Consider the following 27,500-nt stretch of genomic DNA (forward strand, 5'->3'; position numbering starts at 1 on the left):
CTCCGAATTTGGGAGATGGGGGGAGGGGGGGGGGGGGGTGTATATTGTAGCATCCCGGAAGAGTTAGTGCTGCAAGAGGTTTTGGGTATTTGTTCTGTTGTGCTTACCGCCGGGTATATAGTATGCGCCTGCCTAGAATTACTGCAAAATAATTAGCGCATGTTTAGCATTACCGCCGGCTCAGGGTTAACTCGTTTCGCAAAATATTATTTTTATTAGCGCATGTCTCGAATTTCCCCCGGGTCAAACTCGTCACGTCACGAGTGACACTTCACCTGTCATCATTTTCAAAATCGAGGAATCTGATTTCAATAATTTGAAATCGCATGAATGGAAGAAGATTAAGAGCTATTCAGTATGATTTAAATGTTAAACTTACCACCTTTTAAATGTTATATATCAACAATAACGCCCTGTGTGGTAAAGGTTTGAACTTCCAGGTGAACCTCGATTTATGAACCCCCCTTCGTACGAACTTTTCACAACAGAAGGACTAAAAATCTGCTTTGGTGTACGAACCCCATCTCAGTCTTCGAACGGTTTGTGCGCCATTTTGTGCCCGTCAGCACACCCATGCAGGCGGGCTTGGGTGCTTGTTCAGTCAGCACAGTCCTGCTGCCGTTAGCTACTCTGCAAAGTGGCAAATTTATGTGCTTTTAAGTGTTTTTTTAGCCTTTTTATAGCATTGTTAGCTCAAAATAAGTCCAACGAAAGCAATGGATAAGCAAAGTGTGGTTTACAAGAGTCAGGAAATATCCACAGCGTCGTCGACACCGCCTCCCCTCACCCTTTCCTGTCTGCTCCATGTGAAGACGATGAACCAACAATATAAAGTGGATTTTAGCTTTTATTCCTAATCGTTTTAGCGACTCTGCGGTTAAAGGTAAGGAGTTTTGCGATTTCCAACTGTAAATGCACCACAGGGCTAGTGACAGTGTGTGTGCTTGTTTAAACAAAATGTTGATCCATGACCGTTGTTATGTCTGATTGATATAGCACTTTATTTTGTGTTCACAGCGTCCAAACTTTTACTAAAATATGGACTTTTGTGGAGGGCGGAACCCATTATTAATGTTTACATTTTTTCTTATGGAGAAATTTGATTCGATATACAAACTTTTTCTATTTACAAACCCTGTTGATAATGGCCCATGGGTAACAACGTTTGTTTTTGTTTTTGTTTTACTCTGTCCTGCTCTTTTCCCTGATGGCAGCAGGTTGAACAAGTGCTGACCGGGGTGAGAGCTGTTTGCCGGTAATTTCTTGACTCTGCCAAGGCAGCAAGTTTGAGCAATGTCCTCTAGGGAGGGAAGAGGGCAGCCGATAATATTCTCCGCTGTCCTGGTCACCTTTTGCAAGGCCTTCTTGTCTGCAGCAGGGCAGGCAGCAAACCATGCAGTACATCAGCATTGATGCCCCGATAAAAAAATTATCTCTGCAAGTTGGTTCCTCCGCAGCACACGCAGGAAGTGGCGTCTTTGCTGAGCCTTTTTGACCAGTGCTGAAGTGTTGACAGTCCATGTAAGGTCCTCTGAGATGCATGTTCCCAAGAACTTAAAGGAGACCAAAGTATCTGCACATGCTCCATTGATTTCCACATGATTTGAATGAGCTGCACATGACACTGGGTCTGAAATCCTTCATCCAGGTTTGGTCCAATATTTACAGAGCAGTTATTGAAGTTTTCAACTATTTCCGAAGACTTCTTGATACTAGCTAAGAAAAGGTCAAAGCAAAATGAGAAAGGCACCATTCACAACTCTGCAGATGACAGACCTAGATTAGTGAGTCTAAGTATCACCAACACAAGAAACGTCAGGCCGGAGTCACCTGCAGGGATTGAGTCCGTTCACCGACCCACACTGCGGCATAAACACGGGTGGCCTTTGCAAACCCACGGCTCTTCAATGCTACCGCACAAAGACTGCTTGACTATGGTTCAACTACCAGAAGCTATGCCATAATCGACAGATATGGTTCCAGCAGCCTCAACACAGCGAAGTCACCTTCAGTGGTAAGTCAAAGTTCTGGGTGACAGTCCTGAAGAGCATGTCTGGAGAAGGTTAACGCCCAGCACTACCTGATAGTCTGCTGTCATTCCTGCTCAACCACTCAGAACTCAGAACCTTTAGCAGTGCATTTCTTCAAGTGGCAGCATCAACACCAGGCATTGGCCTGCACTCTCCCCTGACCTGAATCCTTTAGAGTACCAGTCGGAAGAGCTTTGGAGACACAGACTGTAGGCGGCATAGCCAGGACATGGACAGAGCTGCTTCAGGCATGGAGGAATGGGTGGGACAGAATCCAGAAGTCCATCCAAAGACCTCAGACACACTGCCTGTATCTGAAACAATGATGGCCACACTCGCTATTGAAAGGGGACTGATACTGCGCCCTGAAGTCTTCTGTACTGTAGAATAAACTGATAACGTAGCTTGGTAAAAATCCAAGAACTGCTTGTTTCATTTCGAAACAAGTGATAAGTTCCTTTTCCAGTTATTTTTCATGTACAGATATTTTTCAGTTTCTTTCAATCAGATCTGTGGTCATCGGATTATCGGTCATAGGTCCATTCTACAGTAGATAATTGAGGGATGGATGAGAGAGTTCCCCGGAAGTTTCCTTGATCATGGACTTTCATGTACTCATGATTAGTTCTCCCTTTCAGACTTCTGTATACCAACCTGCCCCAGTGTGCTCCAAGGTTTTGGCCTATTTGAGTCAGCATGTAACTTGGCCCGTGTTCCCATCGACAGGTATGAGCCCAGTGCTCGGCGCTTCTTTCCAACTCGTAATCCCACACCTGGTGAGAACACACAAGGACAGATGGCGAGCACTTAAAAATGACAAAACCAGGCAGAAACCACGAGTCAGTTCATGCAATAGAATAATGCAAATCCTTGGTACAGTTCTTCAAACAAGGGATGTTTTCTTGCTATACAATATTTGACTACTAACCTGTACAGTACATTTTGTTTTTACTGGATATCCCTTCTTAATATCTGATCATTTATTCGATTGGAAAGCTGTTGGATTTGTGTTTTAAGGTTATGAAGGTTGAAAAAAATTGGGTGTAGATTTTCAAGAAACATGTTTTCACATTGAGAAGAATAGAACGCGAGATTGACAGATGAATTGGTGCGGCGTCTGCAGTGATGCGGTCACTGCACCGGTCTGTTGTGGTGAAGAATTCTGGCTCAACTGTCGATTTACAGGTTGGTCTACGTTCCTACCCTCACCTATGGTCATGAACTTTGAATAATGACCGAATAAGGTCGCGAAAAAGGCCGCAGAAATGAGTTTCCTCCGCAGGTTGTCTGGGGTCAGAGGTGAGGAGCTCGGTCATCCGGGAGAGACTTCAGAGTAGAGCTGCTGCTCCTTCACGTCGAGAGGAGCCAGCTGAGATTGCTGGAAAATCTACTACCGATGCCTCCTGGACGCCTCTCTAGGGAGGTGTTTCGGCCATGTCCAGCTGGGAGGAGACCTCAAAGCAGACCCTGGACACGTTGGAGGGACTATGTCTCACAGCTGGCCTAGGAACGCCTCGGTTTCCCCCCTGTAGAACTAGAGGACAGGGAAGTCTGGGCATCTCTGCTTACACTGCTGCCCCTGTGCCCCGTAATCGGATAAGCGGCGGGAAAATGAATGGATGGATGTATTTTCATTGGGGAAAACAACGGACAAAATGGTGTATAAACCAAATATGTAATGAGAGGAGTCTGATTTATCTATTGCCCTCACAGTCGAATCTTCGGACATTGAAGCCCTCTCCTCTACGTGGAAGGGTGGCAAGTTGAATTTTTGAGGCCAGGGGCGTCGCCAGACAGATTTCACTGGGGCACGTGCCCCACTGTTGATCTGCAGTGCCCCAGTAAAAATGTCACCAATAAAAAAAAACGCTTCAGAGTTTTAAGTCTACATAACATAGACAACAGCGCACATACTACTTAGTATGGTAATTGATTGCTACTGTATTCACTCCACGTAACAATGAGCACATGGCTTATTAATATGGTAATTTATTCACGTGTGGATCGAGACTTCAGTTGAGAGAGAGAGACAGAGAGAGGGGGGGGGGGGGATTCGAATCACTGCTGAGGTAGGTAACGTTAGCCAACAACAATTTGTTAATTATATTATTTTGATTTTGATTTGACTCAAACTGTAACTCCTAGATGGATATCAGAAAGTTATTGGCCCGGAGCAGAGAAGAAGCAGCAGGAATGAGAGATGTAAGTGAAGTCCTAGCTAGCTAGGCAACATCATTGTCTTAAGTTGATGCTAAGTTAGCTAACGTTATTCCTTGTATCAAGACAAACATATTCATTAAGTTGATGCTAAGTTAGCTAAGGTTATTCCTTGTATCAAGACAAACATATTCATTTGCTGTACGAGCTGTCGGGGGAATTTCCAATGAACATGAAACATCATGTTGGTTATTGTCTGCTGCTTCTGCATCAATGATGATTTGGAGTCAGCATGTGTGAGTTGAGTGCTTCTCAAATGCTTTATCTTCAGGAAGAATAACATTTTTCCATATCATCAAGTCGTGAGCCAAATTTTAAATCATTCAAGTTTATTTCACAGAGAAATAGCACAGTAGACTTGTCTTGTTAATCGGTGCGACTTTGACTAAAATAGTCTTGTTTTGTCACCAGAAAAATGGCTACAGCTAAAGCATCTGCTTTTGTTTCCAGAAGAAATAGTAACATTTCTGTATTTGTTTTCAGAAAGATGGCTGAAAATATTGGGTTTTGTTGCCCCATTTAGATTTTTTTGAATATATTTCCATGTCTGTCCTGAGTCCTCCTCCAACTTGTTAGTCGGTTTGCCTTTTGCTAAAATACTCACTAATAGTCACTAGAAAAATGGCTAAAAATATCTGGTTTTGTTGCCACAATTTGATTTTTTTCTCCCTAAACTTTTTTTTTTCATGCACACATGTGACTGAAAATGACACACAATCCACTTTTATGTCCAGTTGGGAACCACTGGTCAACTGTATAACAGTTACTGTAATATTTCCATGTCTGTCCAGAGTGATTGACCACTTTGCAAAAATGAAAAGGAGACGTTCCAGTTTACTTCTCAGAAAATGATTCCCTGAACAGACACACAACAGTTGTTCATTTATTCTACTACTGTGGCTTTATTGTTTTGTGTATATTTGATAGTTTTGTGTATCTGAAATAGGATTAGCCACATTGCCATAAATGGAAATTAAATAATATAAAAGAACCCAGAGATGTAGGGCTGCTTTATTTTTTGTTTTACTTTTGTAGATGTTAAATTTGCAGATGATTACTGCAATGAATATTTCAAAAAGATTCATTGCTCTTCCTTTTTGCTTTTACCAGTAGCAGTTTAGAAGTCTGGAGTAAAAAATTGCACAAGTAGGTCAAATGCATGAGTTCATTTCAGGTGGTTCATCAAAGATCCATACAACATCATCTGATATGATTTCATAGTTTAAAGCACTATTTATGTATTTTTTATGATAAATAAGTGCTAAAAATGTTTTTGCACGCTCACATGAATTATTTGTGCCCCAGGTGTGCCCCAGTACAGTATTAGGTCTAATGACGCCCCTGCTTGAGGCCCCACTTTCATGGGGGGTATGGGCAAAGCTGTGCCCATCAGGACACTCTCAGACCGGAGCCCTTTTGTCAGAAAACCGCCATTAAACCGTTGATGTAAAGTCAATTACAGTTTTTAGATGTAAAAAAGAGGTGTCGTGTTTGGTGGCATTTCAGCTGGCACATGTCAAGACTATCAGGGTAACTAACGTGCGCTAACAGCTGCATAATGACTTCCATATGTATGCTAGCACATTAAACACAATGTTTCCTATGAACTGCTGCCCGGCCCTCAACCTACAAACATTCCTTGTTGGCTTTGTAAAACAAAAAAAGAAAGATGCTCAGTGACAGTTTTAGGTTTAGTGACCTCGTCAAGTTCTTCTCAGCATTGTCCTTCAACCCCACTCTCTTCCTTCCAAAGCTCGCAAAAACGAAGTCATGTCGACCTCGAGCCATAAGCTTATGCAGGCGAAAAAGATTTGCTCGGCAACTATTAGTGGGGATGCTTGTAACTACAATTTTTGCTTGCAACTTAAACCATATCAATTAACCTTGAATGTCCTTTCCCTTTTCTGTGCATTCTATGTAGTGAAATACTGCAGGTGATGGGGATACCATCTATTGTAAGAAGGCAGTCATATGGAACCAGGGTGGATGTCACACGAGAGGACGAGGGGAGGTCCATCATTTTGCAATGCAGTCCGCTGAAAATGAGGGAAAGCACCACTCTACACAGCAACCAGCGACGTGGTCAAGGTTGGAATTTCTACAAAGCATATTTTAAGGTTTTCAAGACTCTACTGCCATCTGGCGGTCGAAGTGGACAGTGCACCCCCCACCCCCCATATATATGTGTCTTATATAGACACTTATATAAGACTTTAAAAGTCTTATATAAGTGTTATAATGAAGACAACACATGATGTAAGTGTCTATTTTAGCCTACTATCAAAATGACTTTAAAAGTCTTATATAAGTGTCATAATGAAGACATCACATGATGTGTCTATATTAGCCTACTATCAAAATGACTTTAAGTCTTATATAATTGTTATAATGAAGACAACACATGATGTAAGTGTCTATATTAGCCTACTATCAAAATGACTTTAAAATGCTTATATACGTGTGATAATGAAAGCAACACATGATGTATGTGTCTATATTAGCCTACTATCAAAATGACTTTAAAAGTCTTATACAAGTGTTATAATAAAGGCAACACATGATGTAAGTGTCTATTAGTTATATTAGCCTACTATCAAAATGACTTTAAAAGTCTTATATAAGTGTTATGATAAAGGCAATACATGATGAAAGTGTCTATTAGTTATATTAGCCTACTATCAAAATGTCTAAAAGTATTATATAACTGTTATAATGAAGACAACACATGAGGTGTCTATATTAGTTATATTAGCCTACTATCAAAATAATTTTAAAAGTCTTATATAGTTATAATGAAAACAACACATTATGTTAGTGTCTATATTAGTTATGTTAGCCTACTATCAAAATGACTTTGAAAGTCTTATATAAGTGTTGTAATGAAGACAACACATCCACCTATCCATCCATTTTCTACTGCTTGTCCCTTTGTTTATATCAGTTATATTAGCTTACTATCAAAATAACTTCATAAGTCTTATATACGTGTTATAATGAAGACAACACATGATGTAAGTGTATATATTAGCCTACTATCAAAATGACTATATGTCTCAGTCTGACGCAAAATTTTGTAATATTAATTTGACATATGTTTACAACACTGGAAAACATTAGTAAAACTTCTCAGTGGATGAGATAACTCCTGGAAATGACTTGACTTAGAATGACCAAATCTATAGATGTGTGTGTCCAGGTTAAAGGAAACTGCAGATTTATTACAATCTCTGGCAAGCTGGGTAACGTTTGCTGTGGTCTGGAACAACATGGCACACAAACAACTATCAGATAATGTGTCATGAGACATGCACATATAAATGAAATACACAGAGGACATAAGTAAAGGAAATTAAATGAACTCAAATATAGTTACAAACAAGGCATAGTGTTGCAATATGTACATAGAGCTAGCTAGCCGCCATGCACTGGCCAAACATGCCTGATTAGCACTCCTCATAAGTCAAAAACATCAACAAAGCGCACAGTATAAAACATTTGGTGGACAAAAAGAGACAAAGAAGGGGTGGCATAAAACACATCTTTTTGTGGCAGCGTTTTAGAAAGTTGTATGCGTCACGATCCACTCAACTACGGTGAGTTCAAGGACTGCTGAAATTAGTGGGACAAAGCGGCGCTTGCCAAATATTGTCATCAGTGAAGCATAAACACAGCGATGAGGTAGCGACTTGTCCAGGGTGTACACCGCCTTCCGCCCGATTGTAGCTGAGATAGGCGCCAGCGCCTCCCACAACCCCAAAGGGAATAAGCTGTAGAAAATCGATGGATGAAGCATAAACACAAACATTAAACGGTGGACTTTCTAACAATTAGGAAGGTTTGTGTCATGTTTGTCCTCCTACACAAACATTTGAAAATGTATTTTTTAACCCATCTTCACACATTTTTGAAAAAAGTTCCAGGAAGCCACTATGGCGGCGCTAAAGAACAACGTGGTCTATACGCTAACCACTACACCACCGCGCGGCCTTTGAGCTGCTAAATTCAGAATACTCCTCAGGTTTAAAACCAAAACAACGCTTCCTAGCCATGTTGCGATGGTGGTAAGCTGCGCTCCATTTGTTGAGGGCCAAGTGGCGTTGTATGGGGTCGGTCACACGTGGTTACCAACTTCCCAGCTGGGTGCCACAACCTTCTACTACGCAGGTGAGATGCGGGATTTATGACCTGCCATCAACTTGTTCTAACTCCGAGGCAGCTCCAAGACCTTCTTTTCTTTCATTTGATGGCCCTTGAGACCAGTTAACAGAATCAGAAACAGGTAAACACTGGGGGGGGGGGGGAGTCTAAGTCTAAGCTTGGGTCCCAGGAGAGGGGGTCCAGACTGAGGGAAAAAAACCTCATGGCCATAGCACACATAAACGTGTGTAAGAGGGAAACATCAAAGGACACAAAGGACATTAAAAACATTAAATGAACAGAGCTAATGCAACCAACCGCTTCTACACACAGCTACAAAAGTAAAACAACAAACGAAAAAAAAAAATCAGCCAACAACCAACCAAACAAAACATCACTTCAACACCCACACACACTGTGGTGGTATTCCACGCCATGGTCTGCTGGGAGGACGCATGGCCAGAGACAGGAGCAGACCCAACAAAGCAACCAAGAGAGGCGACTCCACCCTCGGCCACCCACCAACTCTTTGTGATTAGAAATGGAACTACGATGCCTCGGAGGAAAATGTAAACAAGGACAAGGTGAAGGAAGCTTCAATGATGACTTTGTCAATATTGGACCAAAACTGGAGGAAAGGATTCCAGAGACAGAGTCCATTGAGGACTTCAAGGACAATTTCACTCAATGTTCCTCACGGACGGGACAAGAAAGAAAATAGTTAAAATCATGAAAACATTTTGTTTTTAAGACCTCGATTGATATGAAAAGCATCAAAAATGTTATTGAAGAAGCTGTCTGTAATCGATCATTTCCAACAAGCAAAGAAAATGAAAATAGCTAACATTTACAAATGATGAACCTGTTTCTTTACGTCCGCAATGTTCTAAAATGATCATTATCATTTATTTTTATTCCTTTCATGAAAATGTATATTTACAAGCCACGTACAATTGACACTGTCATTGTTTTTTTTTGTTTTTCTCTCTTATACAAAATGATTGAACAGTCACCCACACCTGCAGTCCTCTCCAAGGTTTCTCATAGTCATCCACATTGACATCCCACTGGGTTTTGAGTTTTTCCTTGCCCTTATATGGGCTCTGAACTGAGGATGTTGTGGCTTGTGCAGCCCTTTGAGACACTTGTGATTTAGGGCTATATAAATAAACATTGATTGATTGATTAATTGACGTTGAATTTGTGAAATGCTTTTTTTAGTTTGTGAAACATTTTTGAGCTTGTGAAACATTTCTTTGAATTTGTGAAACATTTTTTTGAGTTTGTGAAGCTTTTTATTTTTTATTTTGTGAAACATTTTTTTAAGTTTGTGAAAAATGTTCTTGAGTTTGTGGCGACTTGTCCAGGGTGAACCCCGCCTTCCGCTTCCGCTCGAGTGCAGCTGGGATAGGCTCCAGCACCCCCCGCGACCCCAGAAGGGACAAGCGGTAGAAAATGGATAAATGGAAATGTAAAACTTTTTTGGAGTTTGTAAAAAAAAAAAATTGGAGTTTGTGAAACATTTGTTTGACTTTGTGAAACATTTCATTGACTTTGTGAAACATTTTATTGACTTTGTGAAACATTTTTTTTTCTATTTGTGAAACATTTCTTAAAATTTGTGAAACATTTTTTGGGAATTTTTGTGAAAATGCTTGAGTTTGTGAAACATTTTTTTGAATTTTTGTGAAAAATATTTGCGTTTCTGAAACCTTTTTGAGTTTGAGAAACTTTTTTTGAATTTTTGTGAAAATGTTTGAGTTTGTGAAACATTTTTGAGTTTGTGAAAACATTTTTTGTTTGTGAAACATTTTTTATGTTTGTGAAAACATTTTGAGTTTGTGAAACATTTTTTTGAATTTGTGAAACATTTTTTCAATTTTTGTGAAAAATATTTGAGCTTGTGAAACATCTTTTGGAATTTGTGAAACATTTTTTAAATTTTTGTGAAAAATGTTTGAGCTTGTGAAACATTTTTTGGATTTTTTGTGAAAAATGTTTGAGTTTGTGAAACATTATTGAGCTTGTGAAACATTATTTTTTAAATTTTTGTGAAAAAATGTTTGAGTTTGTGAAACATTATTGAGCTTGTGAAACATTTTTTTTTGAATTTTTGTGAAAAAAATTTGAGTTTGTGAAACATTTTTGAGTTTGTGGAAACTCTTTTTTGAATTTGTGAAACATTTTTTTGAGTTTGTGAAACTTTTTTTTGTAATTTTTGTGAAAAATGTTTGAGTGTGAAACATTTTTTTGAATTTTTGTGAAAATGCTTGAGATTGTGAAACTTTTTTTTTATCTTCGTGAAAAATGTTTGAGCTTTTTTGGGAATTTCTGTGAAAAATGTTTGAGTTTGTGAAAACATTTTTTTTGTTTGTGAAACATTTTTTATTTTTTTGTGAAATTGTTTGAGTGTGTGAACATTTTTGAGTTTGTGAAAACATTTTGAGTTTGTGAAACTTTTTTTGATTTTGTGAAACATTTTTTTGAATTTTTGTGAAAAATGTTTGAGTTTGTGAAACTCTTTTGTGTTTGTGAAACATGTTTATGTTTGTGAAAACATTTTTTTAGTTTGTGAAATATTTTGTATTTTTTTTTTGTGAAAATGTTTGAGTTTGTGAAACATTTTGAGTTTGTGAAACTTTTTATGATTTGTGAAACATTTTTTTAATTTTGTGAAACATTTTTTTGAATTTTTGTGAAAAATGTTTGAGTTTGTGAAACATTTTTGGGAATTTTTGTAAAAAAATTTTGAATTTGTGAAACATTTTTGAGTTTGTGAAACATATTTTTGATTTTGTGAAAATGCTTGAGTTTGTGAAACATTTTTTGGAATTTTTGTAAAAATGTTTGGAATTTGTGAAACATTTTTGAGTTTGTGAAACATTTTCTGGAATTTTTGTGAAAAATGTTTGACTTTGTGAAACATTTTTGCGAAAAATGTTTGAGTTTGTGAAAACATTTTGAGTACGTGAAACATTTTTTCGAATTTTTGGGGGGGAATTTTTGGGGAAAATGTTTGAGTTTGTGAAACTTTTTGGAGTTTGTGAAAAAATTTTGGGGAGTTTGTGAAAGATTTTTGACTTTGGGAAACATTTTTTTGGAATTTGTGAAAATGTTTACGTTTGTGAAACATTTTTGGGATTTTGTGAACATTTTTGCGTTTGTGAAACATTTTTTGTAGTTAGTGTAATTTTGTCAGTAATTTGAGGCCACATACTGTATAGCCTGGCAGGTTGTAAAGGAGTGCTTGTTTGGGAGTTCATATTGGAGAGTTGACACCAGGACGGGGGTCACGGTTGTATTATTGCAGATATTTCCAGTGAAAAGAGTCTGCACTGACCATGTACTCCATGTTGGAGGCCGGGGGGTGGACTTGACCCCTCAGCTTGTTGTGCAGGTCTAAGATCAGGTGCTTGTCCCCCTCGCTGATGGCTCTCTTTCCTCTGGTCCTGGCCGTCCACCACTGCTCATCCATTTCCCGGTACTGGTCCAGAAGGGACTCCAGGTGTGTGGAGTTGCTGAAGACAGTTTGGAGCCAACACAAGAACAAACTTGCAGCTCCAAACCAGCGTGGAGGAGGCTTCATCTTGTGTGAGTAGGAGAATATCCTTGCTTGTCTCTGAAGAGTAAACACACATTCTGCATGATCACGACATGACATATGTTTCAGTAATCTTAGTTTTCAATTCACAATACTTTTTTTGTATTGGTGGTATTGTAGCGTGTTGGGAAATATTGTTACATTCTTGATATTGTCCCACCTCGGCTTTACCTCAACTTTTTTGGAACTTAGCTAATTGTTCTGCTTGAGGTCAAAAGTCATCAACAAGGAGTCAACAACCCCTAATGGTCCCCAAACATACTGCATTTTTGCTTGATTAGACTGTATTATTATTATATTCTTTTATATTTCTATACAATTTTATATAATTGTTGTAATATTATTAATATTGTTAATATTAATAAATTGGAACAATTTATATACAAATTCATTTTTATTTTATTTTTTAAACATTTTTTTTCATCCATCTTCTTCAACTTATCCGAAGTCGGCCCCAAGTTGATTAGACTCTTTTTTTAATATATATATATTTCTATTAAATTTTATATAATTATTTTAAGATATTTATTTTATTCTTTTTTTTTTTCATCCATCCGTCTTCTTCCACTTATCCAAAGTCGGGTCGTGGTTGATGAAACTTTATTATCATTATTTTCTTTCAAATATTTATATAAAATGTTATATAATTGTTTTAATAATATAAGTAATATTTAATATTAGTAAGACATATTCATAATTTATATACATATTTATTTGTATCCGGGTCGTGGTTGATTAGACTTCATTATCTTTTTTTTTATTTTTTATATTTCTATACAATTTTATATAATTGTTTTAATATTATCAAGATTATTTGATATTGATAATAAATATTAATATTTCACATTATTTATTTATTTTAATATTTTTTCCATCCATCATCTTCTGCTTATCTGAAGTCGGGCCGAAGTTGATAAGACTTATCTTTTTCTTTTTAATATATATATGTATATATATGTATATATGTGTATATATGCATACATATTTATATATGTGTGTGTGTGTATGTATATATATATGTGTGTGTGTATATATATATATATATATATATATATATATATATATATATACACATATATATATATACATATACTGTATGTATATATATATATGTGTGTATTAGGGCTGGGCGATATATCGATACATACAATATATCGCGGGTATGTCTCTGTGCGATATAGAAAATGACTATATCGTAATATTCTAATATACGTTCACACGCAGGACTTTTAGTCTATGTCTGTGCGATATAGAAAATGACTATATCGTAATATTCTAATATACGTTCACACGCAGGACTTTTAGTTGCGGGCACTACACTTCAGGCTCTCCTTGCTCCTCCCTGTCTCTCCTTCTCACAGACAAGCAGGCGCACATTCTTACATACGTCACAAACTGTCCCGTCATATGTCACATACACGCTATCGCAGGGCAGAGAGGTAGCGGCGTGGCTAACGTTAGCTGCTAACGTAGCCGTACGAGACAAAGAAGGTGCGGATCTGCTAACAAATGAAGGAAGACTTAATTCCCAATAAAAAAGCAGGGTTTCCATCGTTTTGCGGTGGTTCGGCTTCAAGTGGGAATATATCGAACAGACAACCGTAATTTGTCAAGTGTGGGGATTAAACGTTGCCATAAAAAGTAACATTACTGCTAATATGTAGCATCATTTGTAAAGTCACTCGCTAGAGAATGAAGAGAATTTCATAATTTTAGTAACATACCACATAGTGAAGGATGAATACTATTTGATTTCCTATTATGCAGCTCATTTATATATATATATTTATATATATATATATATATATATATATATATATACACACAATTTTATAGTATTATTTTAATATTATTAATATTTGAAATGTAAATACTAATTAATTTTTGTATTATTTAAAAAAGAAAAATATCCATCCGTCTTATTCCATAGTCAGGTCATGGTTAATTAAACGTTATATATTCTTTATATTTCTATACAATTGTATATAATTGTTGTAACATTATTATTATTATTTAATATGAATGAATATTAATAAATTATATACATATTCATTTTTATTTTATAAAAAAAAAAGTTTTCATACATCCATCTTCTTCTGCTTATTTAATGTTGGGCCAAAGTTGATTAGACTTTTATATATACATATATATATATATATATATATATATATATATATATTTCTTTTTTTTCTATTCAATTTCATATAATTATTAGATTATTATTAATGTGATTTACTATTAATAAATATATTTGAAATGTATATGCTAATTTATTTTCATTTTATTTTTTGATATTCTTTTCATCCATGCATCTTCCTCCGCTGATCTGAAGTCGGGTTTTGGTTGATAAAATAAATAATAGTAATAATTGATATACATATTCATTTTATCTTATTTCTTTCATCCATCCATCTTTGTCCACTTATCCGAGTTCGGGTTGTAGTCGATTAGACTTAATTGTAATTACTTTTTTAATATTTCTATAAAATGTTATGTAATTGTTTAATAATATCAATATTATTTAATATCTATAAGAAATATTAATAATTCATATTTAAAACAAATTTATATTTTTTACCCATCCATCTTCTTTTGCTTATTCGAAGTCGGGTTGTGGTTGATTAGAATTTTTTTTATTTTTTTTAAATATTTGTATAAAATGTTATACAATTATTTTAATATTATTAATATGATTTTCTATTAATACAAATATCCATCCATGCATTCATTTTCTACCGCTTGTCTCTTTAGTGGGAGGGTTGAAATTTATTTTTATATCATTCTTTTATATATATTTTCTTTATCCATCCATCTTCTTCCGCTTATCCGAAGTCGGGTCGTGGTTTATTAGACTTCATTGTCATTATTTGTCTTTATACTTTTCTACAATTCTATATAATTGTTTTAATAATATAAATATTATATAATGTTAATAATACTTATTCATAAATTATATACACATTTATTTTTTTCTATCTTATTTTTGTAAATATTTTTTCCATCCATCCATCTTTTTCCGCTTATCTGAAATCAGGTTGGGGTCAGTTCGACTTTTTTATTTTATTTTTATATATCTATACAAATTTATATAATTGTTTTAATATTATCAATATAATTTTTTATTAATATTAAATATAAATAATCCATATACATTTTTATTTTTTTATTTTCCATCCATTTCTCCCACTAATCCGAGGTGGGGTGGCGGGGGCAGCAGCCTAAGCAGACTTCCCTTTCCACAGCTACTTGGGATCCCGAGGCCTTCCCAGGCCAGCAAGGAGACATGGTTTTCCCAATGTGTTCTGGGTCTACTACTGGTTAGGGAGGCATAAATATATTTAAAATAATATACTGTATATATATACAAAATAATACATAATAACATATAATATAATAAAATGTATTCTCTATGCCATGTTATTACTTAAAATACACTTTTTCCTGACACATTAGGTGCATTTGCACTAACTATTGGATCGGTACCGACCTGAATTTCACTCGGTATCAGATCGGAAAGAAAATCGGTGGTATCGCACTTCACTAAAGACCCGTGTGTGATGCAAAAAAATAACATGCTTCTTATTCATAAAAATGTGTCGTACCTTTTCCCAAAAAGTAGTTAGGACAGAGATTCTCCCCTCATGAAATATTCAAACACAGTGTTACTATTCAAACTGTGTGTAATGTCACAGAACTATGAAATATACTTGTTTTTAATGAGTACCTGTGCCTACAGCGCTACTACACTTTAACGTGGGTCCTCATGGAGGTACTTAGGAAGCCCAGTGTTGACTTGGCGATACAGGAAATACAAAAAGTGGATTTAATGCAGCTCTGAAGGACTCCTGAGTGCAGCGGCAGGTCAAATCCCGGCGACTCACAGTAGCGCCACTGTACCTTTTTCACACCTGATCTTACGCCACAAGCCCGGGAATAAAACAGCATTCATGCACTCACTCACTCTCATGGAATCATAATAGACAAATAGATATCACTGAAAATATTACATCATGCAACAAAAAAGAAAGCACGTGCTTACCTGTCCAATTAGTCCAGATGATGAATATTCTATAATCCAGTGAGTTGGTCCATCTCAAGCAGGAAGGTCGTGCCCACCTTGACACTGGAAATAATATTAATAATATTTATATATCCATATGTATGTGTGTGTAAATATTGTATAGGTACCTGCTGAATTCCTCAGTGCGCTGCTGGCTGCGTGAGACCACCGCCAACTTTGCACTTATATGCCAACTTTGCCCCTTAGCAACGCTCAACACACTCGGCCACGCCCCCCGCCGCCGTGTGACGTCACCGAGCCTATTGCCTTACCAGTATAACAACACGCGTGACCCATACCGCATATTGTGGTAGCGATACCGATACCGAGCACATGCAACCTTATCACAATACAGTTTCCATGAGAGGTGACGTTTTCTTTTGGTTAAACAATACATAAATGCATGAAGAATAAAGAAGAAAAACCTCGCCCCGATATACCGATCTGAAGTGTGAAACCGGAAGTATTTTTTGGATAATAGCACCCGTCCAATAATAGCACAAGTTATGTGAGGACATTCAATTGTTTTGTCTTTTGTGGACATTTGAAACGTGATAGCGTATTTTCTCTTTAGTAAACCAACACCTCAAAAGTCAGGGATTGACGTGTTGTTTTAAAGCTATTTACCGCCACCTTCAGGACGGTTTGGCGAGCTACACCTTCAATTATTTCATAAGCTGCGTTTATTGTCGAATGATAGCGGCAAACATCACTAATTGTACAAACGTGACCCCATTAAAAAGTTCCTTTTACAGTTTTCCGTGTAAGGAATGATATTAAAACACCTAATTGACACAAAACGAGTCGAATTCGTCATTAAAAAAAGGCATAAAAAGTGCCACTTCCTGATCGGTGTGAGTAAGCTTCAAAATAAAAGCATATAAGTACAGTCTTTAACTTTAATTTGACACGCCAAGGCGGAAGCTGCGTGTCGCTGCGTCCCTTCACTAACGGTAAAAGCCTAAAGTCAAAAGATTTTTTATTAAAGAGCATGAATTAATTCGGGTTTTTCGCATATTACATTTTAAGTTGAAATCAGTAATTGTTTACCCCTGTTTACGTTCACTAGGGAAAATACAGACAATAATAGCTGTGTATGGAATAAATATTATACAAATAATATAATATAAATGGGGGTTAAATATATATGTAAAAAAATATAAATATACATTTATTATATAAATTTACATAATACATATATTATAAATAGTGTAATAATATAACAATATTTTTTATGTATAGAAAAAATTAAAAATGTCATAAGTGTTTTTATTAAAGAGCATCAATTAATTCGTTTTTTCCCCATTTTATATTTTAAGTTGAAATCAGTAATTGTTCACCCCTGTTTATGTTCACGAGGGAAAATACAGACAATAGTAGCTATGTGTAGAACATAAAAAAATCATATTATAAAAATATAATATAAATGGGGGTTGAATATAAATATATATATAATAATGTTTGTCTATCTCTGTTGGCCCTGCGATGAGGTGGCGACTTGTCCAGGGTGTACCCCGCATTCCGCCCGATTGTAGCTGAGATAGGCACCAGCGCCCCCCGCAACCCCAAAGGGAATAAGCAGAGAAACTGGATGGATGGATATAGTCTACATTTATTATACAAACCCCGCTTCCATATGAGTTGGGAAATTGTGTTAGATGTAAATATAAACAGAATACAATGATTTGCAAATCATTTTCAAGCCATATTCAGTTGAATATGCTACAAAGACAATTTATTTGAAGTTCAAACTAAGAAACATTTTTTTGGGGGGCAAATAATAATTAACTTAGAATTTCACGGCTGCAACACGTGCCAAAGTAGTTGGGAAAGGGCATGTTCACCACTGTGTTACATCACCTTTTCTTTTAACAACACTCAAACATTTGGGAACTGAGGAAACTAATTGTTGAAGCTTTGAAAGTGGAATTCTTTCCCATTCTTGTTTTAGGTAGAGCTTCAGTCGTTCAACAGTCTGTCGTATTTTACGCTTCATAATGCGCCACACATTTTCCATGGGAGACAGGTCTAGACTGCAGGCAGGTAAGGAAAGTACCCGGACTCTTTTTTTACAAAGCCATGCTGTTGTAGAACATGCTGAATGTGGCTTGGCATTGTTTTGCTGAAATAAGCAGGGGCGTCCATGAAAAAGACGGCGCTTGGATGACAACATATGTTGTTCCAAAACCTGTATGTACTTTTCGGCATTAATGGTGCCTTCACAGATATGTAAGTTACCCATGCCTTGGACACCAATGCACCCCCATACCATCACACATGCTGGCTTTTCAACTTTGCGTCGATAACAGTCTGGATGGTTCGCTCTCCCTTTGGTCCGGATGACACAATGTCGAATATTTCCAAAAACTATTTTAATGTGGACTCGTCAGACCACAGAACACTTTTCCACCGGTGGCATTTCTGGATGTTGTTGATAAATGGCTTTGGCTTTGCATAGTAGAGCTTTAACTTGCACTTACAGATGTAGCGACCAACTGTATTTAGTGACAGTGGTTTTCCGAAGTGTTCCTGAGCCCATGTGGTGATATCTTTTAGAGATTGATGTCGGTTTTTGATACAGTGCCGTCGGAGGGATGGAAGGTGACGGTCATTCAATGTTGGTTTCCGGCTATGCCGCTTACGTGGAGTGATTTCTCCAGATTCTCTGAACCTTTTGATGATATTATGGTTCGTAGGTGTTGAAATCCATACCTTTTTTGCAATTGCACTTTGAGGAACGTTGTTCTTAAACTGTTTGACTATTTGCTCTTGCAGTTGTGGACAATGGGGTGTACCTCGCCCCATCCTTTCTTGTGAAAGACTGAGCATTTTTTGGGAAGCTGTTTTTATACCCAATCATGGCACCCACCTGTTCCCAATTAGCCTGCACACCAGTGGGATGTTCCATATAAGTGTTTGATGAGTTATCAGTATTTATTCCCACCTTTCCCAACTTCTTTGTCACGTGTTGCTGGCATCCAATTCTAAAGTTAATGATTATTTGCGGGGAAAAAAAAAATGTTTATGAGTTTGAACATAAAATATGTTGTCTTTGTAGCATATTCAACTGAATATGGCTTGAAAAGGATTTGCAAATCATTGTATTCTGTTTATATTTACATTTAACACAATTTCCCAACTCATATGGAAACGGGGTTTGTGCACGTTTTTTTTAAAACTGACTTTCTAACAATGTTGCAAAATAGTTGTATTTGCAAATTGAGACAACATTGACATTGGATCAACGCTGGATCCTTGTTGTTTGTTGGGAAATGACCACATTTTAATGGTCAAATCAACGTCGCAACCCAGCATTAATTAAACGTTCTAAAAAAAGAATGTTGTGTCAACGTTGTTTGAGTTGCTCAAGGTCAGGACCTAATTCAACATAGTTGTCAACGTTGTTTCAACGTCTGGTGCCTGCTGGCTAACTTCCATACCTGAGGGCCCCTGCAGTGGAAAAGTTGGGCCCCGAGGTCAAAGTGGTTAAGAAGCCCTGATGTGGATGAAACTGTTGGCAAGTTTTGAGCAAATAAAAAATGTTCCAATAAGACTAAAATGTAACTAAATAGCGTTTGTGTCCAAATATTGGGGTGTTTTTTTTTAAGGCTAATTTAAATCCTGCAAGTGGTGATTAATCATGATTAATCCACATTCAAATTCTCATCAATCTGATTTGAAAAGGTAATCAATGGGCAGCACTAATTATGAATGAATGGGGGGGGGGGGGCAATGAGGAGTGGGGAGAGTTTTTGCTGTAAGAGGATTTAAAAGAACAGAACCAGGGGAAGGTTAGGAAGATGTTTAATCCTCCGGCTCTGCTGGGAAGAACCACGCTGAGCTCTTTTGTGAAGAATACTTGTTGATGGAGGCACTCATGCATTCCCTGCTGCTGCACGCACGTAAGCATCTTCTAGAAGTTTCTCAGCCGCTCTGCCAACTTTTCTGTCTGTTTGAAGCAACAAGACATTTCTCAGCCAGTGAAATCCTCTCATCTTCCATATTTCTTGTCCTTTGTCAGTTTTTGCAGCAAATGTATTCTGGCCTGAGCTGTCAGGTGCAACTGCCACTAAAACAAAAGCACAAGGTATGTCTTTTTTTATTTATTTATCTTTTTATTTTTTTTACAGTTTTTCTTCATTGGATTATACGGTGAACACAACCAGTCAAAAAGTATGTTGGTGTTTATTGTATGTGCACATTATTTTGTTTTTATTCACTCTTTTGTGTAATTATTCTCTTTTTGTACGCTTCCTGTTTTTATAGTTTGTGTTCACAGCCGCTATTAGGGATGGCTACCGTTCTGATACGGTACCAATGCCTGGCAATTGATACCAGTACTCAAGGGTACTTGTGCAGTTGTTATATCTTGTTTTATAATCACATGTCTGTGTCTCGGTTACAGTTTTAGCTGGCAGTAGTGTATAGTTTATGGTGTGTTGGCTAGTCTTTGCTCTCTGATCTTTTGTTGCGTCCTATAAAGTGTTAATGCTGTAAGTATCGTACTTATTGCGCACCGGCTGTTTGATTGCAACTTGCATCTTAGTTGTAGTTTTCATAAAAAAATAAAGAGTTGTTGAAATCGGCATGTAAAATCGCTAATGCTAATTAGAAGCACATCAATAGCAAAGCCAATGTGAATTAGCAAGGAGCTAGTGGATCCTTACATTACGTACGCTGGACTGCTTTTTGAGTCAATTGCTTTGTTGACATTGGAACTGACAACATTCTCCAGTATGGCTAAGTCCGCTCTCAGTTCTGCTGGAGTGATCTCCAAGTGAGCAAAGAGCCAGTTGAGTCAGCAACCCAGGTACCATAACATGGCACCGTTGGATTTTAAGCGAATCAGCGGATTCTGCCGGTGCACAAACCTAGCTGCTATATTTGCTGCTTTATGTGCCAAATTATATTTTATTATATTAAATTATACTGTAAATATTATATTATTATTTATTATATTATACTGTTTATAATATATCATACATTATATTGTTTTTTATATTGTGTGATTTGATATCATACTGTATCTATTATATTATATTACACTATATATTGTATTTTTTTATATTACACTCGGTGTAGCTCGGTTGGTAGAGCGGCCGTGTCAGCAACTCGAGGGTTGCAGGTTCGATTCCCGCTTCCGCCATCCTAGTCACTGCCGTTGTGTCCTTGGGCAAGACACTTTACCCACCTGCTCCCAGTGCCACCCACACTGCTTTAAAAATGTAACTTAGATATTGGGTTTCACTATGTAAAGCGCTTTGAGTCACTCGAGAAAAGCGCTATATAAATATAATTCACTTCACTTCACTATATAATATATTATATTACACTCTATATATGTCATATTACATTATATTAACCTGGATATATCATATTATATTATATTACACTGTATACATCATATTATGTTATGTTGTATTTTATTACACTGTATATATTGCATTATATTACACTGTATATATCATATGTTATATTACACTGTATGTATCATATATAATATTACACTGTTTACATCACATTATGTTATATTGTATTATATTACACTGTATATATCATATGTTGTATTATATTAAATTACACTGTATATATCATGTTATATTACACTATATATCATATGTTACATTGTATTATATGATATTATATTCTGTATATATCATATCATGTTATATTGTATTATATTATATTACACTGTATATATAATGTTATTATATTTTATTATATTATATTACACTGTATATGTCATATCATATTATGTTATATTATCCATCCATCCATTTATACCGCTTGCCCTTATATTACACTGCATATATTATATTATATTATATTATATTATATCATTATGTTATGTTTTATTATCCATCCATCCATTTTCTACTGCTGGCCCTTTTATTACACTGCATATATCATATTATATTATATTATATTATATTACACTACATATATTATATTATATCGTATTATATTCTACTATGTTATATTATGCAGTGAGGCCGAGCCAATCGGTGGCCACAATACTGAACCGTGTGCTGTGATTGGTTGGGTCCCTTCTACTACTGTGCCATTGATAGTTGTACTTAATTCCGCCATTTATATATTTTTTTTAATTTAGGAGCACAACAATTGTAGAATAAACCTCGACTGCAGTGTAATAATGTGTGTTGTTTACATTGTGGTAAATGTCACGTTCAATGACAAGAGATAAAGTGGTAAATAGGACAGTTGGTAGTCAACAAGAAGAAGAAGATGATTTAAAATGGAACACTTTGTGTTGTGGCGCCAGTCACCAACAACTAGACTGCAGTGTAATAATCTGTGTTGTTTACATTGTGTATAAAGTGGTAAATAGGACAGTTGATGCTAGTCTACAAGAAGAAGAAGATGATTTAAAATGGAACACTTTGTGTTGTGCCGCCAGTCACCAACAACTCAGGCGTGACCCCGGCGGGCCAGTGTGGAACCTGGGTGAAGGACCCCGACGGAGGGCGTTTTACGTCCCCCAACTACCCGGAGAAGTACCCGCCTGAGCGGGAGTGTGTGTACATCATAGAGGGTGAGTCCACGTCCACATCCACATCTAGCACCCCCGGGTCTTACTTCCCTCTGCTCCCAGCCTCTCCCCGCCAGTGCATCGACTTGTTCTTCGACGACAAGTATTCCATCGAGCCGTCCTGGGACTGCAAGTTTGACCACATCGAGGTGCGCGACGGCCCCTTCGGCTTCTCCCCCATCATCGGACGCTACTGCGGCCAGGAGAGCCCCTCCTACGTGCGCTCCAGCGGGAGGTACCTCTACATCAAGTTTGTGGCCGACGGCGAGCTGGAGGCCATCGGCTTCTCCGCCCGATACAACTTCACTCAAGGTGCGTCGTCATGGAGACCCTTTCATATAAATGCCGGAAAATGAACATCAATAATATACATGTAGCATGTGATTAATCCAAACAATTATTGCAATCATTTTATTTAAATATAGTTGTAATTCTATTAGACGTGAATATAGTTAGAAGTCCTTGACCTTGACAGCCAAGGTCAGTCATCAGGTCAATGCTTCAAAACAAACGCCCCACAGAACTTGAGGTGACAAATAAAGGACGTACATTTAGGTCAAACATTTAAATGACGTCATGGCAACACAAGTGCATCTGGGACAAATGTTTGGGGACATTTTGGAGGTTGATTGAAATTACTTTGGCAAGTAAATTACTGTGATTAATCACGATTAATCCACATTCAAAAGTGTTATGAATCTGGTAAAATTGATAATTTGGCAGCAATATATATACATATATGTTAATATATAGGGACAAGCCGTAGAAAATGGATGGATGGATATATATTAGTGTGTGTGTGTGTGTATACACTATATATTTATATAAAAATATATATAAAAACTATATATTTATATATATGTACACTATACATTTATAAATATTCAGTATATACTATATATATATTCAGTATATACTGTATATTTATAAATGTATAGTGTACATATATTTATATATATTTATAAATATATAGTTTATGTATATATTTTTTATATAAATATATAGTGTATACACACACACACTCACACTAATATATATTAATCCATCCATTTTCTAAGAAAACACATTGAATGGGGAGTTGTGTCCATGTGTGTGTGTGTGTGTGTGTATATATATATATATATATATATATATATATATATATATATATATATACATACATGGACACACCACCTCATTCAATGTGTTTTCTTTATTTTCATGACTATTTCCATTGTAGATAGTCACATCAAAACTATGAATGAACACATTATGTACTTAACAAAAAATGGTGAAATAACTGAAAACATGTTTTATATTCTAGTTTCGTCAAAATAGCCACCCTCTGCTCTAATTGCTGCTTTGCACAATCTTGGCATTCTCTCCATGAGCTTCAAGCACACCTGTGAAGTGAAAACCATTCCAGGTGACTACCTCTTGAAGCTCATTGAGCTCATGAAGCTCATTATTTTCTGTTTTTGTTTTTTTAAGACCTCTAAAGGCTTAGTGGCCACATGCGTGGACAGCACCTTTTAGCTCTTATTTCCAAAATTGTGTACACTACTGAATTGGGGTCTTATGGCCACTTATGTGGACACTTATACTGCCATCTGGTGGTGTCCGAAGAGTATAACATACAATGGAATTTGGGGGGGGGGGGAAAGTGTAAAAATAAGAATTAGCACGTCACTAACTATGAAGTACACATTTGTGTACTTATGGACTAAGTACATCATATCAAAAGATGATTCTTAGTTTTTATTGTAATTAGCCCAAATAGCAACGGGAAATAAAAAAAGCATGAAAACAAACAGCTTGGGCTTTAAGAGGTTTTAAATGTTTTTTTAATTCAAAAAGAGGATAAAACAAAAAAAATACAAATATTTTAAAACATGTATACTTGTGAATAGATCTGAAGCTAGTTAAAAATATAGAGTGTTTATGTATATATATATATATATATATAAGGCACCAGCGCCCCAAGCGACCCCAAAGGGAATAAGCGGTAGAAAATGGATGGATTTATATATATATATATATATATATATATATATATATATATATATGACTTATAGTTAAGTAAGTCATAATACTAAAGTATTCCACTTTGCAACAGGTTTTTGGAAATTATGTATATTTTGTGTTTTTCCATAACAACAAATGGGGTTTTTTTTGTGTTTTTTTTGTTTTTTACCAAAAGAGCATAAAACAACAAAAAAAACGTTACAAATATATAAAAACGTTATATCTATAAATAGATCTGAACCTGTTCAAGAATGTAAAGCATTAAAAGTTTAATTAAGTTGTAATTACCTCATCTAAATTATTCCACTTTGCAACATGTTTTTGGAAAATATTGCATATTTAGTTTTTTTCCATCATAAAATTGTTTTTTTTTTAAATTCGAAAAGAGCATAAAACCTTAAAAAAAAACATCAGAAATAAATAAAACCTTTATAACTATGAATAGATCCGAAGTAGTTGAAAAATTGAAAGCGTCGAAAGTTTAAAAAATAATATTATTTGACTTACTAAACTTATAAGACTTTTTGTTGCTTTGGAGGCTGAAGGTAGTTTAGAAGTAAGTGGACTGAAGACTTAGACTGGTTTTCAGTCTGCCATGTTGAGATCATTATGCTAGTCCATTTCTTGGCAGCGCATCACGCTCCATTAACTTTGTGTGACTTTGACACAGATGTTTCTTACGCTGCACAGCTGTCTCCTTCTCCTTTCCAGAACATGGACGCCAGTTTGCACAATTTATATGTTGCACTTGAACGCCTCACGTGCTGAGACACTACTTTCTTGAAATATTGTGGAATGTGCTTGAATGCTGGGAATGTGAGGGTAGACACACACACACACACACACACACACACACACACACACACACACACACACACACACACTCCCGTATTTGTTACCTTATTGAGACCTGAGAAAAATGCCTACTTTTTTAGGACCAGCCTTTCTAGATACATAAATATCTGCAGTTACAAGATGAATAATATATACATACTATGCAAATATAAAAAAGCTTGTTGTGAAAAATGAGTTGTAATTTCACAAGAAAAAGGTCACAATTTCAGAAGAAACACATAGAATTTTGGCAGTATTATAATAAAAGTCGCCTTTTTACGCAACGCAAATCAACATTTTACAAGAAAAACTGAACATTTGTGCAAGGTTATGATAAAACTTGCAATTTTGCTCAATAACAGTCACAATTTTACAAAGAAAGCTTCAAAGTTCGGCAATTTTATGAAAATAGTCGTAATTTTATTCGACAAAATACACGATTTTATCATTGAAAATGTTGGCAATATTATAATAATAATCTGAATTTTTTTCCTTGGCAAAATGATGACAAAAGTCATTCATTCATTCATTCATTCATTCATTTTCTACCGCTTATTCCCTTTTGGGGTCGCGGGGAGCGCTGGTGCCTATCTCAGCAACAACCTGGCGGAAGGCGGAATACACCCTGGACAAGTCGCCATCTCATCGCAGGGCCAATACAAATAGACAAAGTCATAATTTTACCCAAAAAAATTCACTATTTTACAAGAACAACAAAAATTGTCAATATTGTGATTAAAGTCAGAATTTTCTATGACAAATGTCACAATTTTGCATTAAAGAGTAATAATTTTACATGAAAAGTAATAATTTTACGAGAAAATACTGCAATATTACAGAAACAGAAAGAATATGAGAAATTGTTCCCAATTTTATAAGAAAGAAGTCGACACATTGTCCGTCCATTTTTTTTACCGCTTGTCCCTATATATATATATATATATATATATATATATATATATATATATATATATATATATGTATATATAGTGCAATAATTATTCATTTTATCAGATTAATCACACTTTTGAATCTGGATTCATCGTGATTAATCACAGTAATTTAATTGCCTAAAACATTTTTTTTTAAATGTTTTGTTTGTAATTTGTTTTTAATCTTCATTATTTACTTCAAGTTATTACAGTATGTCTTCAGATACATATTTATATATTTTTTAATTAATTTTGGCCAAAGGGGGCCAATCCAAACTTTTACACACACCTGTTATTTCATATGTTGACCAGAGGGGGAGCACTTTTAAAAGCGACACACAGTCAATGTGAAAAATCCCTTCTTTTTGGGACCACCCTCATTTTGATGGATGTCACCAGCAGGGGTGCAAATGAGACATTCTCTATTTTTTGTGTTTTGTAACGTGCTTAAGGCCGATGACAAAGGAGTCCGAGACCCTGTGCCACACTTTGGGCAACCCAGCTGTAGAAGCTAACTGTTAATGTCCACTATAGTCTTAGTAGCGTAGTGTATGTGTTCATCCTATGCTCAAATGTGGGTTGTCTTACGTCAGCACAGGAAGTGGTCAAATCAGCCGTTCACCTGGCGGGAATGGATAGGGAAGTCCTTCTTTAGCTGCCGTCTTGTTTTATCATATATTGCTGCCTTTGCACCTGTCAATCTTTACTTTTCTATGCACATTAAATCAACAAATATAATCCCGACTTTGGAGCAATGTTCACGGATTCTAGCATTTGTCTCTATTAGATGCAATGTTATTGGGAGCATGATTGATGTCATCACTTGTTCACACCTCCTCACGTGGAAGCTACTTTTCCTTCTTCATGTCTCAAAAAGAGTAGAAATACAAGAACACACACACACACTCGTTAATAAAAGCTTGTCTTCAGGGGAATAGAGCTTGTCAGCGCTGAGCCGAAGCAGCAGCTTAACGAAGCGGAGGCTTTATTGACAGCAGATTTTATAGGCCACCTATAATGACCAGCAGTAAATATTAATCTGTCCGTCTGTCTGTCCGTTTATTTCATTTTCTTTTCAAAAAAATGAAAATACCACAACCATCCGTCCACTTTAAGCTCAACTCACAGTGAAATT

General features: G+C 36.2%; 1 protein-coding gene across 12 annotated transcripts in view; it reads left to right on the plus strand.

The window, feature by feature from the left end:
- Positions 1–27,500, plus strand: part of LOC133545668 (neuropilin and tolloid-like protein 1) — an 89,409-nt gene that overhangs the window by 48,202 nt on the left and 13,707 nt on the right. For 10 of the 12 annotated variants that reach the window (XM_061891461.1, XM_061891468.1, XM_061891463.1 and 7 more), the window contains 5 exons: positions 6,169–6,335; positions 11,782–11,975; positions 20,067–20,132; positions 22,464–22,598; positions 22,659–22,907. In XM_061891461.1, coding sequence (XP_061747445.1) covers positions 6,274–6,335; positions 11,782–11,975; positions 20,067–20,132; positions 22,464–22,598; positions 22,659–22,907 — 706 coding nt within the window. In that variant the 5' untranslated portion in view covers positions 6,169–6,273. Of the gene's footprint in view, positions 1–2,518; positions 4,233–6,168; positions 6,336–11,781; positions 11,976–19,817; positions 19,948–20,066; positions 20,133–22,463; positions 22,599–22,658; positions 22,908–27,500 lie in introns of those variants that run through there. The other 2 variants (XM_061891472.1, XM_061891473.1) reach the window with 2 other exon arrangements.

The sequence above is a fragment of the Nerophis ophidion genome, linkage group LG28 (assembly GCF_033978795.1).
Source record: "Nerophis ophidion isolate RoL-2023_Sa linkage group LG28, RoL_Noph_v1.0, whole genome shotgun sequence".
Taxonomy (NCBI): Eukaryota; Metazoa; Chordata; class Actinopteri; order Syngnathiformes; family Syngnathidae; genus Nerophis; species Nerophis ophidion.